This window comes from Sander vitreus, chromosome 12 (genome assembly GCF_031162955.1).
Source record: "Sander vitreus isolate 19-12246 chromosome 12, sanVit1, whole genome shotgun sequence".
NCBI classification, from domain to species: domain Eukaryota; kingdom Metazoa; phylum Chordata; class Actinopteri; order Perciformes; family Percidae; genus Sander; species Sander vitreus.
Window position 1 is genome coordinate 6,018,504 of NC_135866.1, and position 19,919 is coordinate 6,038,422.

General features: G+C 41.6%; 1 protein-coding gene across 1 annotated transcript in view; it reads left to right on the top strand.

Annotated features, from left to right (window-relative positions):
- tep1 (telomerase-associated protein 1) overlaps positions 1-19,919 on the top strand; it is a 55,345-nt gene that overhangs the window by 2,838 nt on the left and 32,588 nt on the right. Inside the window, exons 5-23 of the mRNA XM_078263383.1 lie at positions 957-1,121; positions 1,207-1,344; positions 1,616-1,687; positions 3,085-3,209; positions 3,619-3,776; positions 5,321-5,430; positions 5,595-5,673; positions 8,927-9,119; positions 9,296-9,575; positions 9,709-9,861; positions 10,207-10,278; positions 12,965-13,086; positions 13,288-13,356; positions 14,473-14,616; positions 14,735-15,026; positions 15,346-15,467; positions 16,503-16,616; positions 16,878-16,995; positions 19,560-19,748. Of these exons, the coding sequence (XP_078119509.1) occupies positions 957-1,121; positions 1,207-1,344; positions 1,616-1,687; positions 3,085-3,209; positions 3,619-3,776; positions 5,321-5,430; positions 5,595-5,673; positions 8,927-9,119; positions 9,296-9,575; positions 9,709-9,861; positions 10,207-10,278; positions 12,965-13,086; positions 13,288-13,356; positions 14,473-14,616; positions 14,735-15,026; positions 15,346-15,467; positions 16,503-16,616; positions 16,878-16,995; positions 19,560-19,748 (2,715 nt within the window). The remainder of the gene's footprint in view (positions 1-956; positions 1,122-1,206; positions 1,345-1,615; positions 1,688-3,084; positions 3,210-3,618; positions 3,777-5,320; positions 5,431-5,594; positions 5,674-8,926; positions 9,120-9,295; positions 9,576-9,708; positions 9,862-10,206; positions 10,279-12,964; positions 13,087-13,287; positions 13,357-14,472; positions 14,617-14,734; positions 15,027-15,345; positions 15,468-16,502; positions 16,617-16,877; positions 16,996-19,559; positions 19,749-19,919) is intronic.

Here is a 19,919-nt window from a genome sequence, read left to right on the forward strand (position 1 = left end):
GTTTTCAAATTTGGAAAGAAGAACACTTGACAGTAGGACAAATACAACTTAAGTAGGAACCAACAATCGTCAGAGGGTACTCAGACATTTATCTTGTTTCATGTAAGTGATCCACTTTTGTCTGTCTATCAAAAGATATGCCAACTTTTCCAGTGAATACATTTCATGAACAATATTAAACCATTACTCTTTTCCTGGAGGATCAGTTCTACACCACGTTTTTGTTATACTGTTGTTTTTTTGCTGGCTGCTGGCTCCCATAATGTCTCTTATTGTTATATTTACATACTGTAGTCCCAGAAAGGTTTCAGTTGGTTTAGCACAACTCCAGAAAAGTGTGATTTGCTTCTGGATTGCCACCGAGCCTCGTTGTTGGGTGTTAAGCTGTCTGCTTTTGATATCTGGAATGTTATCAAGTTAGATGACTAGGAAAATTGTCATTTAACATGTTATTTTGCAACATGGTATATTCATCATGTGACATTAGTTTTAGTGGATTAAAGGTGCCGTAGGGAGGATTGAGAAGATCCAGGACTTAGTCAAAAAATGTAAACATCAACAACATCTCAGTCTCTCCCCCCTTTCCGCTAAAGCCCAAAACGGTCTCCTAAGCCCCTCCCCCCACAAGGGAGAATGAATGCGTGTGCAGGAGCAGTGATTGACACGCAGTTAGACCCCCCCGGCCTTGATTGGTGCATTTAAACAGGGAGCGGTGGATTTTTGCAAATCGCACTACAGGCTGTAGGTGGAGCCAGAGGAGCCGGATTTATTTTTAATGACCTGCTTCATGTAGTTCTACTGGAACATAGGGTCAGTTTCAGCAAATATGACAAAGTTAGTTTTTTTAAGTCTTACCTACTGCACCTTTAATTGAGCCAGTGGATGATCATGATAGAAAAGAGTTATGTTTCCATCAATTTATGCACAGTGTGCTTGTTCTTTCTTTTACTATTCAGGTGGCAGTTTACACTCGACAGGAGTTGAACATCCGCATCACAGCCAACTTCCTACTGGCTCTGGCTGCCAATCAGCCCTCCACCAAGCCACATGTGCGCAGATACTTCTGTGCTGCTGTACAGCTGCCCTCCGATTGGCTGGAAGTAGTCCGAATCTATAGTACAGTAAGTCTTAGCCAGCGATGGAATCTGGATTTGTCAGTTCTATTAGTTCTGTCCAGTTCTCACACCATTTTTGTCTTGTTTCCAGTGCTTCAGTCGCTCCCTGCCAATGTGCCTGAAGAAGGCAATGGCTGACAAGTTCAAGCAGTTCAACGAGTATCAGCTGGCTAAATACAACACACGCAAACACCGCTGTAAACACAGCCGCAACAAGCGCAAAGCCAAGGTACAGAAGCATATATTTTGGTCTCTAATATTACACTGCTGTTACAGTAATAACAGACAGAAAACTGTTTGTCAGTATTAGTGCTTTTCTGCTTTTACTGTGGTAAAAGCAAAGGTTGATGCCAACACACTTTTAACCACCACTACTGAAAATAGAATGAAACTTTTAGTACAATTGACTTCTCTAAATTAACACCCCGTGCATCTGTGCCTCAAATTTACTGTCTTCATCAGTCATGATTTGTTCTACGTACACTATGTGTGATTTCCAGAAACCGAATGCTCAGCAGCTGAAACAGTGGGCGGGCCTGCTCAGATCAGATGAATCTACTCTGACGAAGTTTGTAAGTCAATGTGCAGTACTTTTCTAAAGTGTCACTAAATAATGTTGTTGAAAGTTTTTTCAGTGCCACCCTCAGTAATGTTAGAAGTGGGGATTAGCAAGGGGTAGGTACTTTTAGTTTCATCCATCTCTGCTGTGTATGCAGATATGGGATTAGTGCAGATTGTTAAAGGTGCCATATTGTAAATAGTGAGATGTTCTTATCTTTATTTAATACAAAGCAGGTTGAGATGCTATATAAATAATAATCAAGATGCTCATTCCACAAAGAAATGCACACAGCCCAAATTCAGAAACTGTGCTTTTAAACGAGCCGTCAGGACTTCTGTGTGGTTGGGAAGACACAGCTATACTATATATAGGGAGAATATGTCGCTACAGTGCCGTTTCAGTCATTCCCCGGCTGCAATGACGGTGCAGACTCTGAGTGCCCAGATGCAGAATACCCGGAACGCTGACCAATCAGAGCAGACTGGGCTTTTTAAGGAGGGGGTCTTAAGGCTCTGACACACCAACCTGACAGCTGACCTTCGGCAGAGAGGCAGTCGGACTGATCAGCCTCCCCGAGTTGGTCAAAAAAGTGACTCGGAACACACCGAAGCGACGCCAACTAGAGAGTACGTTCTGCGCGTGCACCAGACGTAATACGTCTCCATAACAGCAGGCGGTGCTAATCTGTATTGTCGCCCAAAAAATGAAAACTGGCAGCTTATTGGACGAATGCGTCACGTGGGTCTGGCGACAATAATGGCGGCTCTTTCGGAATAGGCCGTGCAGTTGCTGAATCTGTCTTCATTTCAGATCGACAAAGGTCAGTTTAAAACATTTTCGTCAGATTTTGAGAGGCGTTCGTCAGGCTCATCCCGCTCGTCATTTCCGGGTTAGCACTCAGCACTTAGCACGGGTTAGCACTCAGCACTTAGCAATCAGATTGGTCATTGAGTCTGACTGCCCGCCTTCCGATTCAACATGTCAAATCGGCCCAAATGAAGGCCGACGGCTCCTCCGACTGACGATGGCACGGAACACACCGAACAGACTCGAGTCACTGACCTTGCCAGACTGTCCGACGGCCGATAATCGGGTTGGTGTATCAGCGCCTTTAAAGAGAAAGGCGCTAAAACGGAGCTTTTGAGACAGAGGGGGAATACAGGGACATTCAGACAGACAGTATGGGTAAAATAATGTGTTTTTTAAGAATGTAAAAAAAATTGTAGTTGAAACCCCAAATACAAATAAAAAAACAGGTAATGAGCATAATATGGGACCTTTTTTTAACAAAAATTGTGATTTAAAAAGAGAATTATTCTGAACATCAAGACCCATCTTTTTGGTGTTTTTGAAGAAACCTGGTCTCATGTGTAACACTGGTTTATGTGTGTCTGTGTGTGTGCACAGATGCAGGGACAGGGCAGCAAGGCGGTGGTGGATAAAAAGCAGAGTGAGTTCAGTATTAAGAAGATGATCAAGAAGCTTCACATTAAAGAACCGGCTGAACACGTTATGGCCATTCTGGGGAAAAAGTAAGCCACACAAACACATTCACACATTCACACATTGGTGACTCCCGCAGAGGCTCCGACAGTACATGGGACTCGTCTCACTTTATCAGTTGGTTGAACTTAGTTATAAATAAGTATTTTTCTCTCTATTTTTCTGAATAGCATTCACCTGCTCTCTGTCAGTTTATTCCAGAACTCCAGTTTACTTAAACTCCACTCTCCACATTTATCATCTATAATCAGTGTATAAACTCATAATAAATTGTTTATAATGTAGATATACACAGATATGGGGACACTTTAAGTGTGGAACAATATCTTAAACATCTCCCATAAAGACATGTTTTCCTAGATGTGAGTAACTTTTTCGTACCACTCGGCTTGTCCTGCTTCCATTTTTAAAATGCGATTGTGGTTGTGTCGGTCCCAGGTATCCTGCTGATCTGAAGACGTTCACCCACAGTGGAATAAAGGGTGCATGGGACAGGGAGAGAGCCGGGAAGAGAATGAAGCTCAAAGAGCCAGAGACGTGGGAACGGCTGCTCAGCCTGGAGGGCAACAAGGCCGCCACCTGGGAGAAGCTCATAGGTCTACTACACACACACACACACACACACACACACACACACACACACACAGACAGAGACACACAAACACACAAAGACAGACAAACAGACAGAGACACACAAACAAACAGAGACACACAAAGACAGACAAACAGACAGAGGCACACACACACACACACACACACAAAGACAGACAGACAGACAGAGGCACACACACACACAAAGACAGACAGACAGACAGACACACACACACACACACACACACACACACAGAATTAGATAAACAACTGTTTCCAAAATGTCAAGCTGTTCCATTAATCCAGGGGGATTTTAACACTCTTTTTTTTTTTTTTTCCAGTTCCTCACACTTCTACACTTAAAAGTAAAGAAGAAGTAAAGCCCCACCTTGTTATCAGATGTACAGCATGCACAGGCTTGCTGTCCAGATGAGTGTAATTACTATATCACCAGTTCCAAGTGCATCACTATAGGAAAGAGTTCTGTCATAGGAAAAAGTTCTCTCAGTCATCACAAAAATCTTTCATCTTTTGTTTCTAAGTACTGTTTGACTTTACTGACCTGCTATTTCCAATCTGGTCCAGAGATTCAATCCAGCATTTTTTCGAGTACACGACTATTAAATATATTTATTCAAATCCAGTTCAACACACTTTACGTGGGACATAAGTCTGAAGATGCATGTATACATTTGAAAACACACACATACTGTATACACCTATAAATACTCAAACCATGTCCAAGATTAGGGCTGGGTATTGTTCGATACCGGTACCGATACCAATTTTATACCCATTAAACAAAAAGATATTACAACATTACCCATTACGGCACAAATCTTTTTATCTATTTTTCAGCTCCTGCTACGTGAGCCCCGTCCCTGTACGCGTCTCTACGATGTGTAATGTTGACAGGCAATCGCCAGCATTATTAGATCTTGGTAGAAGCATGCTGCATGATTATTGGCTCACTGACTCTGATGAGATTTGCTCCCTAGGTATTGAAATTGGGCATTGAAATGTGTCTGGCATTGCCAGACTTTCCTCCACAGCGTTGCGGAGGAGGGTCTTGCAAGTCCACAGAGCATAGGAGAAAAACGTGCTCTGGTTTATTGGCGTTTCTTTAAACCAATCACAATCGTCTTGGGAGGCTCTAAGCGCGGGACAGAGCCAGAGTTTTAGTCGTGCAACAGAAAACTCCGATTGCACAGATAGTCTAGCTAGCTGTCTGGATTTACCCTGCAGAGATCTGAGGAGCAGTTAACCATAGTCCTTATTAATCAACCGGAGTTTAAAACGCCAACACAAAGAAAGCGGAAGGAAACGGACATCCAGCCGAAAAGAAGGTACATCCGGCGGAATTTCAGGCGATACCGGCTCCATCCCGGAAGTGGAACGTCGTGGATATAGACTAGGCGTTGAATGACGAGGCATTTTTCGATACTCGATACTTTAGAGCCAATTCAGTTGGTGCCTAAAAAGTATTGAATTCAGTACCCAGTCCTATCCATGATGACACAAACTGATGACTAATGTCTCTACTGTGCAGACAATAAGTCTCTTCCATTCATGGCCATGCTGAGGAACCTGAGGAACATGATCACTGAGGGCATCAGTGAGGCTCATCACAAGAAGATCCTTAGCAGACTGACCAACAAGGTGAGATGCAGCAGGGTGAAGCATGTACTACATCCTCATTGTAACAATTATAATGAAGTTAGTATACTGGGCTTTGGTTAGAGAAAAGACAGATCAGTTTGTTGTTATGTTTCTTTTGTAATTAAAGATATCTATGTAACTATGTGGTTTTGATTTGTTTACAGAAAGCAGTTATTCAGAGCCGTCAGTTTCCCTTCAGATTTCTCGCTGCCTACAAAGTCATCATGGAGCTTAGCACTTTGGGTAAGAGATATATATATATATATAAGGGCCACTTCAAAAATAAGTTTAAAAAGAAATCTGCCAATGGAACAAGTAAAAATACACTTGGTAAGATTTATTGAAATAAGAAGATGATCTTCAGCCATATGGAGGATATATTTATTCATAATTCAAATTGAAAGTCCAAAGAGAAAACGAAGCGAGATCAAATTTAAAAATATTATTTTACTACGCTACTAGGACAAATCACGCCATCATTAAATAACCAAAAAAAAGGAAACTGAAAAAGCAAAGTTGAAATGTAAAATGATAATTTGAAAATGTAAAATGCAATGTAAAAAGTCAAATTTAAAATGCAAAGCTTAAATATAAATGCTTAAACTGAAATCTTTTGAAATCTTTTTATTGAATGACAGAAACATCAAATATGAAACTCAAAATGTGAAATGGAAAAGCTTAAATAGAAATACTTCAGTTTAAATCTCAAATAGAAAAAAAGAAGTACTGTTTACTTTAGCACTTTCATAATTTTCAATTTGAAGTTTTATCTTTTGAATGTTACATTTGGTAATTGCCTTTTGACATTTTAAGATTCACCATTTCTATTTCTATTTAACATAAAGGCGTTATTGTGTTTGTTTTTGTTTGTTTCATAATGACACTTGAGTTCATGATTTTAATGATTTGTATTTGTATTTTTGGGAGTGCGGAGTTTTGAGATTCATGTCACCCAAAAAGAAAAGGTCTTCAGCCTTGATTTAAAAGAGCTGAGAGTTGCAGCGGACCTACATTTAGGTGTGGATCATAAAAACTAACTAACTAAAACAAGTGGTATCTCTCGTGTGTGTGTGTGTGTGTGTGTGTGTGTGTGTGTGTGTGTGTGTGTGTGTGTGTGTGTTTTTACTATATTCGAGGGGGTCCAAAAACCGGGGAATACAGTATACTTGTGTGTGTGTGTGTGTGTGTGTGAGAGAGAGAGAGAGTTTGAACTTTGCTTTTTCAGTTTCCTTTTTCTTTTTTAAATGTAATTATGGCATGATTTGTCCTGGTAGCGTAGTAAAATAATAATCATTTTAATTTGATCTCGCTTCGTTTTCTCTTTGGACTTTCAATTTGAATTATGAATAAATATATCCTCCATACAGCCAAGATTATCCATCTTTTACAAATAACAGAGCAGTTTAAAAACCATATTTTTTTAGGTGAGAAGAAAGATATATATATATTTTTTTCAAGATGCTTTCACTTAACGCATCGTCTAAAAACAAGTCCCTACGTCTTACTGAAATATCACTAGTTAGGTCCTTTTTGTCTTAAGGCCCAGACACACAGAGCCGACGGCCAAACGTCGGCAGAAAAGGCAGTTGGGCTGATCAGTCACCCCAAATTGGTCAAAAAAGTGCCTCGGAACACACCAAAGCGACGAGACGTTATCTCTCTCTCCCCCGCCTCTGCCTGCTGCGCTGTGTGTGTGTGTGTGTGTGTGTGTGTGTGTGTGTGTGTGTGTGTGTGTGTGTGTGTGTGTGTGTGTGTGTGTGTGTGTGTGTGTGTGTGTGTGTGTGTGTGTGTGTGTGTGTGTGTGTGTGTGTGTGTGTGAGACGGCCGGCCAGCCGCGGGACACGCTTCCGAAAAGACAGTTAACCACAGGTTCCCGTTAATCTTATGATGGACATGTGTTGTGATATTTAAACAAACGAACCGTCAAGGGCGAAATAAAAGCCTCTTATTTACGAGAGCGGTCTGAGAGACCTCCAGCTCACAGCGGGGTCTCTGAACATGACTGGCCCAGCGACGAGCTAGCGCCCCCCGACAGGCGCCTGCTGGCTGTCGCCTCACTTCATGGAGCTTCTCAACTCCGAAAACTTTGAAGCAAATTGTCAATTCGGCATTAATTTTCGCAAGACTGCCTATATTCGAAATCTAAACAGTTAATTTCTCGCCTAAAACGTTGTCATAAGTAAAATTAGTGATGAATAAGATGGCGAAAATTGTCCCGTTGTTGGTCTGTCTGTACCGGAAACCCGACCCTCGTTGACCTAGGTTCATAGGCTGAAAAGGGAAAAGAGAAAAGACCCTGCCCTGAAGTAGGAGCTGAAAGAGTTACAGGAACTGCAGCCAGAGGGACTTAAAAATCCCTAAATTGGTCCAGTCAGAACACGAAAAAAAAAGGGTTCTAGGAATTTTATGTTCTAGGAACTGCAAAAATCCCTCTGGTCGGAAAGCGGCTAATAATTAGCCTGTGTCCATGTTATCTCCAACGCTCTCCGTCTCTGCAATATTCGGAATGATTGAGATTTCTCTTGGCACAGCTACCAGAAGACTTACAACTTTCAGACACGTTGCTCACGGCACATTAACGTCTTCTCTCTCAGTTGGATGCTGCGCAGTAACGCTCAGCCATCACCGGAAAAGTGCTTCTAATATCCTTCACTGGTCTCCGTCCAGAGCAACGGGATCTGTTGGTCCCTTCTATGTTCATAATACGATCTCATATTGTACTAAAATAGTTCACCGAAACGTGTTTCTGAAAACATTTTAAGCGAGAAATAGGCCGTGCAGTTGCTGAATCTGTCTTCATTTCAGATCGACAAAGGTCAGTTTAAAAGATTTTCGTCAGATTTTGAGAGACTTTAGTCAAGCTCATTCCGCTCCCCGTTTTCGGGTTCCCACTCTACCAATCAGATGGGTCATTTGAGTCTGACTGCCGATAGTGCCCGCTCCGCCGATTATACATGTCAAATCGGCCAAAATGAAGGACGACGGCCCCTCGGACGGACGACGGCACGGAACACACCGAACAGACTCGAGTCACTGACCTCGCCAGACTGTCCAACGGCCGATTATCAGCTCTGTGTGTCCGGGCCTTTATATTAAGTCTTATTAGGTACTTTGACTAGAAATTAGAAAAATATATTTGGTAAAATGTTTTGCAAAACACTCTTGACTTCAAGTCCTATTAAAGAAACCTCTCTTTAAGTTATTTCATTTTTAAGACATGGTATCACATTCCACTTACTGTGTATTTGGGAAAAGGCTGACAGTCCCATCTTGACAAAAAGGACAAGAACAAGAATACAATTTAAAAAATGACGTGCTGGAATTGGTTGCGCCTTGAAAGGTCAGCGGCAACGCGGCTCTCCCCATAGGAAAACAATGGAACGGCCAGTGCAGAGCAGTTTTACCGCGGATCACGTGAAGGCGGTCTAAGCTTGCTTAATCAAGTGTACCTCTGACATACTGCAACAAAGAACACATGCTGTACCTCCTCTTCTAGCCTCAGCATCAGAGCAAGCTGTCCCCCCTGTTAAAGAGATCCTGAAGGGCATCCTGAGTAAGATCCCCAAAAGCAAGCGCTTCAATTGTCTGGAATGGGACACGACTCCGAGGAGCCGGCTGAGGGTGATGCTTGGAGTGCCGTTTATGTATCGACTCTACCGAGCCAAGAAGGACCAGCTCCTAAAGGCCAAGTATGAACACGTCTTCAGTTCCAGCTATCTATCTGATACTGTATTGCATTTTAAATTTAAACTTAATTTTGTTTTTGATGTCTGTGGCTGATGCAACACTGAAAGGTGCAATATGAATAAACGTTGCTTGCTTGCTTGCTTGCTAACTGTTTCTGTTTCTGTGTCTGTGCATCCAGTCAGAGGCGGTACACTGTCGCTCTGTTGGACCGTTACCGCAAAGCTCTGGAGACGGCGGTGCAGCTCTCCTGTCGTTACAATGTGCCCCCGCTCCCTGGACGCACCATTATCCTGCTCCCCACTAGGATGAACGCTAATAAGGACTGGAGTCAGAAACTAGACTTCTGCCTCCCACCAGACCCCGAGCAAAGCAACGATGAGGAGACAGAGGAAGAAGAAGAGAGCGGGACGGGGAAGAAGAAGAAGAAGATGAATGAGCAGGACAAGCTTACTCCTTCTGTGAGTTTTCTTCTGATTAGCAACAAAGGAAGACTGACTTATTTGACTCAGCTTAAAACCCCAATTAGTGTCGTTCCAACTGTACTTTCTTTAACGTATTACTTATCTCTCCTCTCCTTTTACATTCTCTCAGGTATTGGAGGTGGCAGTTTTGCTCTCTCTGATGATTGGCTGCAGCGCAGAGGACAGTCAGATCGGCATTTGTGATTGGAATTGCCATGAAGAAGTCAAGCTGAAGTCTGATGTTCTTTTGGATAATGTCAGGATTGTGATGAAGCAAATAAAGGTCAGGGCTTTTTTTTTTCTGAGGTATCCTTGTGTTGTCTACTTTAACTTGAAATTTTAGCTTTCATGTAGAGTCAGTAAACAGAAAAGAAGTACTTTTTAAAAGATTTTATTGGGTGGCCTTTTGCCTTTTATTTGATAGGACAGGTGTAGTAAGGACTCAGCCTTCAGTATATGGGGCGCATATCTAAGAAAAAAACTTAGAAAGCCTCTAACTTCAGAAACTTCACAGTGTCAAGGATGGACACAACTGAATTCCTGCATTGGTAGAATAACGGATGTTTCTGAAGGACATTTCTGTTCATTGATTTTTGCCTTTATTAATGAATTTTTTTTTTTTTCACAGGCACTAACCGAGAAGCCAAGTGAAGATTGGGACAATTTTACCTTCTCAAGAATGTTTTCCAAGAAAAACAAGGTTAGTTTATTTGTACATATAGAGTTGATTTTTATTGTTAAAGGTCCAATGTGTAGGAATTTCTCCCATCCAGCGATCATATATCGCAATCAACTCTCTCAGCACCACGCAGTTCAAAGTACGTATTACAGCTACGGTAGCGTTTACGCTTCAAAAAGACGGTCTCTTGCTCTTTTCAATATCCTTTTTCTTTTTCTGGGCGAAAGAAGAAGAAAATTTGGATTTTGAATACGTGTGGTCCTCCACGTTTTCTTCTTCAAACTTTATCTTTATAACTTTAGTTTATCATGTGACAGCGAAAACGCGAAAGGCGGAGCAGTATGTCCTGTATGTCCCTTACTGGCTAACGTATTTCAAGATGGAGCATGAATATGGAGCGTCTACCCCAGTTCATGCGAATGCAAATGTAACATTTCAAGCCAATAGGAATACTTGGAATTGATAGGTGGTGGAAAATATTCATGAAAAAGGACACGTTTGTGAACGGGCAACACAGATTTTGATAATGAACAACTAAACACCTTTAAATAAAAAAAGATCATGCTGTCCTTATTTTGTATGATATATGCTAACACAGCTAATGTTAAACCCCTCAAAGACTCTATGGTGAACGTTGCCTGAAAGGGACAAACAAATATGTGTAGATAGTTTAACAGTTAGCTAGGTTGTATAAGGGGTGTTGTAGAGATGTTGCTAAAGCATTTAAAAAACAATTTTTTAATAGATATGAAGCACCTGATGGAACTGTCCTGCAGCTCAGTCATGCACATTTATCAGACAACTGAGTGTGCAAAAGACAAAGCTATTAGGGAAATAAAATGGCAGCTGAAGTTCAGAAGTTTACACGTGTCCCAGTTGCCACACCCGGGCAAAGAAGGTCATAGCTGCTGCAGTTTGATTACTTATGCCACCTGCAGGCAATAAGTGTTAAAGTCTATTTGATTTTATCTTTAGCTGTGGTCTCTTTCTGTGTTTTTTACAAATTCTTTAAGCCAAAAATACTTACATTTATGTGTCGATCTGGCAGCCATTGTTCCTTGTTGCACAATGTATCTGGATACCGCTTGCTTTCAAGTAAGCTTGCGTCCTTGCTTGGTTTTAAGGGGTATCTAGCCCTTCCCCTTAGCCCTACCGCTCGATCAAAATGAGTATTGTGACAGCCCTTACTCTCACGTGAACGCGCAAAACTAAGGGTAAGGGGAAGGGTTAAGACAGAGAAATGAGACATAGCCTTAATACTCCTACCACCTGTGTCAATAAAAAAAGAGTCATTTCAATGATACTTTAATAAAAACTTCAAATATAAGCACCACAGACAGTGGTACAGTTAGTTTAAAGCGTAACTCTCGGCAAAATGCAACCTAGGGTCTTTTTGTGAATGTACCCGAGTCAAACTTTCGTTTAAAGCGTATTTAGGACGGAAACGCCACTTTTAAGATTTACCGTATTTTCGTTTTTTGGTCAAATGGCCTTTTGAATGGGAGTGCTGGGGGCACTTTTATGCTAGCCTCAAAATAACTATTTTTAAAACACTAAGAAGGCTCGACACAACATGAAACTTTGCTCCAAGTATCACCAGGGGCTCTACACCTTAACGAAAGCATTGACAACATTGTTTGTGTACACAGAGTTTACTAAAAAAGGTTTGCAGCAACTCACGTTAGGCTGTTGTTGTTTACGCTATCCGCCATTTTCCCAGTCAAAAATAGGCGATCTCCGAATGCGAGTGAATGGACTCCATAGGAGGAAATGTCATTCCTGTATGATGCTCCTTTTTCAACTACATGGTCATTGTTGTTTTTCACTAACGACAAAACAACGAATTATCCGTTCATTTATATGGAACTAAGCTTTAGGAGGTTTCCATCTTTACTCTCCTCCGTCGACTATTTTTGACTGGCTCGATAGACGGCGACCGGAAGAACAACAGCTACAGTGAGTTGTTCAAAACCTTTCTGTTTAGTAAACTCTGTGTACACAAACAATATTGTCAATGCTTTCGTTAAGGTGTAGAGCCCCTGGTGATACTTCGAGCAAAGTTTCATGTTGTGTCGAGCCTTCTTAGTGTTTTAAAAATAGCTATTTTGAGGCTAGCATAAAAGTGCCCCTAGCACTCTCATTCTAAGGGCCATTTGACCGAAAAACGAGAATACGGTAAATCTTAAAAGTGGCAATACCGTCCTAAATATGCTTTTAAACGAAAGTTTGACTCGGGTACATTCACAAAAAGATCCTAGTTTGCATTTTGGCGAGAGTTACGCTTTAACTAACTCCACCCGCTGCTGTTATTTCTAATAATCAAAAAATATTGTTTGGATCCCCCTCAGGTGTACCTTCTCCTCCCTCAGGGGTAACCAGGCACAAACAGCAACTATATTAAAATAAATAAAGACACCCTTGAGTTATAATATTATTTGCCTGCAGGGGTCACACGTGTCACAACTGCAGCAGCTTTTACAGTACTTTCCTTGCCTGTAGATGGCACACATATGCGTATTAACATGCAGTTCTAAAATAGTGCTCCAAGGTGGCTTAATATCGACTGGAACTGTAAGTCCTAAAAACTGGTGTGAGTTTCAGGTATACATCGATGACACGTTTTGTCGATTAAAAAGTCAGTTTAAAGTCTGCTTTAGACTGTACTGTGTCCTTGTGATCCTTGACCTGCCATGCATATGTATCTCAGGTCGACAACGTCATCCTGCTAACTGACTCCTGCGTCAATAGTGAAGTGGAGTGGACCATCAACAACTACCGGAATGACGTAAACAACAAAGCCCTCATGGTTCAAATCTGCTTGTCACAGAGGTAATGCTCTAAATTAACCATGTCCGCTCTGTTTTCTTGCAACTTTCTATTAGCATAGACAGGTCATTTTTAACATTTGTCGTTAGCAAAAATGTACAGAACAGCCTCAGACGAAATTCACTAACATTTAGCTTTCTGCTGGTTTCTGTTTCTTCCTGTTTCTAACTTGAATGCATTTCTTGATGTATTCTCTACTTGCAGTATGCCAGACGAGTTCATCCCTGACAGGAACTGTGTGAAGCTGTACGGCTTCAGTGAACAAATGCTGAGGTAAAATGTTTGGTTGCTCACTTCTATCCAAAAAACTGAATTAGAGGATTTATATAAATGGAAGAAATGTTAAGTCTAATGGCACTTTTAAAGCAAACTGTTTTTTTGATTATGATAGGAACTTAATAGGATCAATATCAGTCTTATATCTGCCTGTTAAATATGAAGCTGGAGCCAGCAGCTGGTTAGCTTAGCTTAGCACAAAGACTGGAAACAGCTAGCCTGGCTCAGTTTGAAGGTAACAAAATGCACCTACCAGCACCTCTAAAGCTCACTAGTTAACATGTAATCATGTTTGTTTGATCTGTACAAAAACAGAAGTGTGAAAACAACCAGGAAGTCACTGGTCCTCGCCAAGAAATAGTCTGGCACAGAATTTAAGGGAGACACATTCTACTGCCAGGTGGGAAGACACGTACCTAGAGCTGTCCACTTGTGATATGATCACTCAGATTCGATTTTAAAACCATGTTGGAATGGGGCCATAATCCCCCAGCCAAACAGCTAATTGTTATTTGTACACTTCAGTTTATATACGGAGTATACCAAATTAGTAAACTATAGAGGAGCTGATAGGTAGATTTTGTTAACTTTTGACAGAGCCAGGCTAGCTGTTAGCTGTTTACAGTCATTGTGCTACGCTAAGCTAACCGGCTGCTGGCTAATGCTCCATATTTCAACAGACATGAGAGTGGTATGATCTTCTGATCTAACTCTCGCCAGAAAGCACATAAGTGTTGATGTTTATAGTATATTATAAAAAGTGTGACATACATGTCTTTTTTGATTATAAAGCAGGTTGAGGTGCAATATAAATACTGTGAAAGTATCAAGACGTTCAATCCACAGAAAAATGCACACAGCCCGTATTCAGAAACTGTGCCTTTTAAACGAGCCGTCAGGACTTCTGTACGGTTGTGATGTCACAGCTATACTATAAATAGGTAGACAGACATGCAGATTGAGAAGACCTGGAAACACTGACCAATCAGAGCAGATAGTGTTTTGAACATTAAAGCTTGTAAACATGTTCTAGAAGAAACCCAAAATACAAGCATGAACCTGAAAATGAGCATGATATGGGACCTTTAACTATTTCTTTAACTATGTGACCAGGTTTGTGGCAGAACGAGGATCATCCAGGCTGCTGGACCATGTTGAGCATTTAGACAAACTGTACAACGTCCCACCACCAGAGGGAGCTAAAGGCCCTCAGACCACAAACGATGTCGTCCCAATACCAGCCAGCCCCAACTCAAGGTAACTTTTATTTTGTGGCGAAGAAGCAAATCTGAACGGCTTTCTGCTTAACATTGAAGGCCAGGAGACATTTCCTTTTCCCCGCTGGTTTAACACCGACACCCTTCTCTGTCGTCAGGTGGCGAGGCGTTCGTGTGTTTATCTCCTCCACCTTTAGAGACATGCACGCCGAGCGCGACATCTTGGTGCGAAGTGTGTTCCCGGAGCTCCGGCGTCGTGCCGCGCCGCACTGCCTATACCTGCAGGAGGTAGAGCTGCGTTGGGGCGTGACAGAGGAGGAGTCGGGCCGGGCCACTGAGCTGTGCCTGTCAGAGGTGTGTCGCAGCCAGATGATGGTAGGCATCCTGGGGGAGAGGTACGGCCTGGTGCCTCCCAAGCCTGTCCTGCCTGACCTGCCGCAGCACAGCTGGGTAAGACTTATTATTATTACATCAAATTAATTTGCTCAGTGTAAATATTAGGGCTGCACGATATGCGGAAAATATGTGATAATGTTGTTGAATATCGCGATAACGATATCACTTTATTACGATATTCACACATATTAAAGTGTACTCAGTTCTGCTGTTCTGCTGCTTTCCATATTCTTCCAAAATACTACTACTAAACTTTTACCTTTTATACTTAAATGTAAAATAGGATGAGAGTGTCTGTTTTTAGATGTGAATTTCAATCAAAGATATTCTCTAAAATAATGAAAGAATGCTTGATTTATTTCTTTATGTGCAGCTGGCGTCGGCCCCAGCAGGCCTGTCCATCACAGAGATGGAGATCCGTCAGTTCCAGGCTCTTTACCCCGACACAGTACAACAGCGAATGCTCGGCTACTTCAGAGATCCAAACATCACCAAGTATATAATCCATGGTCACATTCACACATTTGTCTAACTTTTCTCTTTATAATGTTTAAAGCTCACATATGTTACACCTTTCTGGAGTTTTATTTGAAGTTTTGATACCCTTAAGAAGATATATTTGTGGTTTTAATTACCAAAAACCATATCAGTATAGTTTTACAGCTCCCCCCTCTCAGACGCTCTGTCTTATTAATAGTCATGGTCCTCTCTTCTGATTGGTCAATTGTTTTCTGAGTGACGCACGGCCAGGCCAACCACTGGTAACATGTTGTAGCCTGTTGTGCATTTGACTGTAGATTGATCATTTTGACCCTTTTACGGTAAACATAGCCCCTAGACCACTGTTTCTCAAATGGCAGTACGCGTACCCCTAGGGGTACTTTGGAGTACTGCAGGGGGTACGTGAGATTTTTGCAAAATGCTAATTTAAAAATATGCCATGGGGGCCTCTAGTTCACCCAGTGAACTAGAGGCCCCCGTGTTTGCTGCGTGTCATCCCCCATCTCTGTCCCCCTTTCATGTCTATCCACTATCACTACCTAATAAAGGGAAAAGCCCCCAAAAAATATGTCATGAATTATTCTGAAAATAATTATACTATAATAATGAATGATCTTAGTAATGGATTCTAAACATCTAACGCGTAGCATTTAAATGTTTTTCAGTTACAAGGTTGTTTTGTTGTTTAGTAAATCTATCACTGCCAGTGCTGTATTGTACCTGTATTGTTTTGCGCTGGTCAGGGGGTACTTGGCTTAAAAAACAATTCAAAGGGGGTACATTATTGAAAGAACTTTGAAAACCACTGCCCTAGACCTTAGGTATCAGGACAATATCTGACCTTTAAGTTTGAATAACTGAGTCATTTAATAAAAAAAAAAACGACCCCCGACCAATTCATTTTAAAAACAGTCATAGGATGTTTATGTTTCCATTCAGTTGGTTGCAATGCTGTAATACTAAACAGTTTGCTGGGAATTTATTCAAGTATTTCATGTTATAATTACATTTTCCTCCGATGTTTCTCAGATTAGTTCCTGTGGCGTGGAAATCTGACTTTGTTGCTGAATCGAAGGAGGCTGAGTGTAAAATGGCCTCTCTTAAGAGAAGCATCCGGGCCAGTGGAGTCAAAGTCACTCAAAAGTGAGTTATCTGTCCCGACAGCACTGAAGCTGTGGTATTAAAACCATAGTTCACTATTCTTTCAGAATACTTCTCATTTAAGACTTTTATTTTAAAAGTAGTATTTGTTATATCTGTGTTTTTAGTATTAACTGGTAAAGTACAATATTTTTTGATGAACTGAAAATCGCATTCTGTAAATGTTACATCAAAAATGTAAATCTACTAAATCAGAATTTGAAGTGCCTAAGCTGAGTCTACTTGTCTGTTTTTCTGTCCTAGTTACTCGTGTGAGTGGGGTGGCGTTGTGGGGGGGAAACCCTATCTGAAAAACCTGGAGGACTTTGGCAAGGCTGTGCTGGAAGACCTGTGGACGGCTGTAGTAAAGCAGTTTGTGGAAGTTAGTCACTCTGACCATTCAATCAATTACACTTTCCAAACTCCTCATTAAGCAAACTAAGCTATGTGAAACCAGTGGTGGAAGAAATAATCTGATAATTTACTTAGCGATACCACACTGTAAAAAAAAAAAAAAAAAAGTATGTTACAAGTATTAATATTAGCAACCAATTACACTTAAAGTATCAAAAGTACTTAAAGCTTTAGTGCGTATCTTTTTGATATTAATGACCGTCCGTTACATTCAAGCCATTGCCGAATGAGTTGCTACGAAGCTAATCAAGCCTATCAGCTCCACACAACTCTCTCTGTATTTCTCAGTATAGCTATGTTCAGAAGATTGTGTCGTCCGGCGCCTTTCCCACGCAGAAGCTCGAGTGAAGATAATGACCTCTTCTGAAGAGTCCATCATGTGTTTTTAATCCTCTGTGTCCTTCTTGGCTATTGCGGGGGGGGGCAGTGCGTGGTCACGGAAGGCTTGCATCATGTGGACGTGCCGACAGTTTTGTTGTCATTACTTAGAATTCCTCATGGGGGGGTGACAGAAACTACGCACTATAGCTTTAAAGGTGCTGTAGGTAGGATTGCGAAGATCCAGGACTTAGCCAAAAAATTTGAACATCGACAACTTCTCAGCAGAGGTGTTCACAAGTCATTTTTTGGAAGTCCAAGTCGAGTCTCAAGTCTTTGAGCTTGAGTCCAAGTCAAGTCTCAAGTCTTTGAGGGGCAAGTTCAAGTCAAGTCTCAAGTCTCTGGCCATCTGATCTGTCCCTAACACTTTATTGTTAAATCTTATGAATTCAAAGCATGTCCTGTAGCTACCATCCATACAGTACAGTATCACAATCAGCTGTAGGATAACTTTATGGGGTCTACTTAACACATCCCTCTAGACCTCGGACCTGGTGAAATATTAACCTAAAGCTGTCACATCATATGGATACAACTATAAAGATACAATGTGCCTGTTCCCAGCATTAGCACAACACTTTGTGATGGTTAGCTTGTTACCTGTGGTGATTTCAGCTAAATGTAACGTCTCTTTCACACAAAAAAAAAGTCGAAGTGGAAATCAAGAGAATAGTGGCAGCGCCACACCAGTTATAGAACAACATGCATCTCAGTGTCAGTCCAAATTACGCACAATAAGCAGTTTGAACTCACTGATGTAATACCATTTATTTTCTAAGTGTTAGTACGCTCAGTGAAACTGAGTCCAGCGCGAGGGAGACCCGACTCAGAGGAGGAGAGGTTAGTGAGGCCAGCGTCTCCACGCATGGATTAAATAATGAAATAGTAAATAGGACTACAGCAACAGAAATATGTGCAGAATTAAGACAGTCAAGACGGCCCAGTGTTTGGTGGACCAGATACACCTTGTTCACTTAATAGCCTACAAATCATCCACGGGATCAATTACGCATCACATGAGTTTGCCTCCCCGACACAGTTTGTTCCTGGGGAGATGGATCTGTGCGTCCCGCCTCCTGTGCACCATGGATGTCTGAGCCTCCGCAATTACTAACTATAAAGATATAATTTTCCTGTTCCCAGCATTAGCACAACACTTTGCGATGGTTAGTAGTTTGTTACCTGTGACAATATATGCTAAATGTAACGTCTCTTTCACATTAGCGTGTGAGTGACTATTTGGGTGCGTTTGGAGATGCCTGATGAAGTTTGACGTTGTTGATCTGGCATCATGTAGCTGTTCGCTTACTGCCACTGTTTACGAAGTTATTGAAAGCAAAACTAATGACAAAAGGCACAACTCCGGGGGGACTTGGTGTCGCCATCATCAATATATTTTTTTTGAATGTGAGTGCGCGCACGTAAGGCATAACGCATGCATTATGTTGCACATTATGGCAAAGGGTAGGGGACATGAGGGAGAATGAATGCGTGTGCATGAGCAGTGATTGACACGCAGTTAGACACCCCCCCCCGGCCCTGATTGGTGCATCTGAACAGGGAGCGGTGGATTTTTTTCAAATCGCACTACAGGCTGTAGGTGGTGCCAGAGGAGCCATTTTTTTATTTTTTTATTACCTGCTTCCTGTAGTTCTACTCGAACATAGGGTCAGTTTCAGCAAATATGACAGAAAGTTAGTTTTATAAGGCTTACCTACTGCACCTTTTAATATGCATAATGACCCCTGTCAGTTTTATATTATTATGTTATTGGATTATTATTAATGATGTCTAATAGGGGTGGGACAAAATTCCATATGGCAATATATCGTTGTCCTTCGTGCGATAAGAGAATTGATACGCTGGCGCCAAATATGGATATTTTAATGAATAAAATAAGGCGCTATGAATTGATTTCCTTAAGATTTACTTAATGGCTCCTCGAGGTGGCGCTCAACACATGAACGAGGGAAACTTGAACAGAAGTTAACAAGCCAAAAAGGTTTTCAATGGGATGGCGGACAGCAGTTTGAGGAAAATAACCGAAAAAACTGATTGATATAATTTCAAACTAAAGAGGTATCCTGGGACATTTGTCAACACAGCTACCGTTCAGTAGATGGTAAATAAACCTCATTTCTCTCCGTGTGACAGGAGGATGCCGAGGCAGAGGCTGTGTCCGATGTAATGGAGCAGCAGGTGCACCAGGGGGCGCTGCAGAGGCAGTTCTTCGGCAGGGCCAAGCTGATGTCTGGGGCTGTGGAGATAGTGGAGCAGGCCCAGGCCAAAGGGGGGATGATGGTGGTGGAGGGAGGACCTGGAGAGGGCAAAACTGTCTTCATGGTAAATTTCTCAAAGGAATGATATTCTACCATATTTTTCTATCAGGGATTCTAACCTGTTCATTCCATGTATGCGCCCAGATCTGACTGCTGATGGCTTGCTTGTATCTCCACATGTAGGAGAAACACTGATATGCTCGATAATTATCACTTAGCGTCCAAGTTATTATTA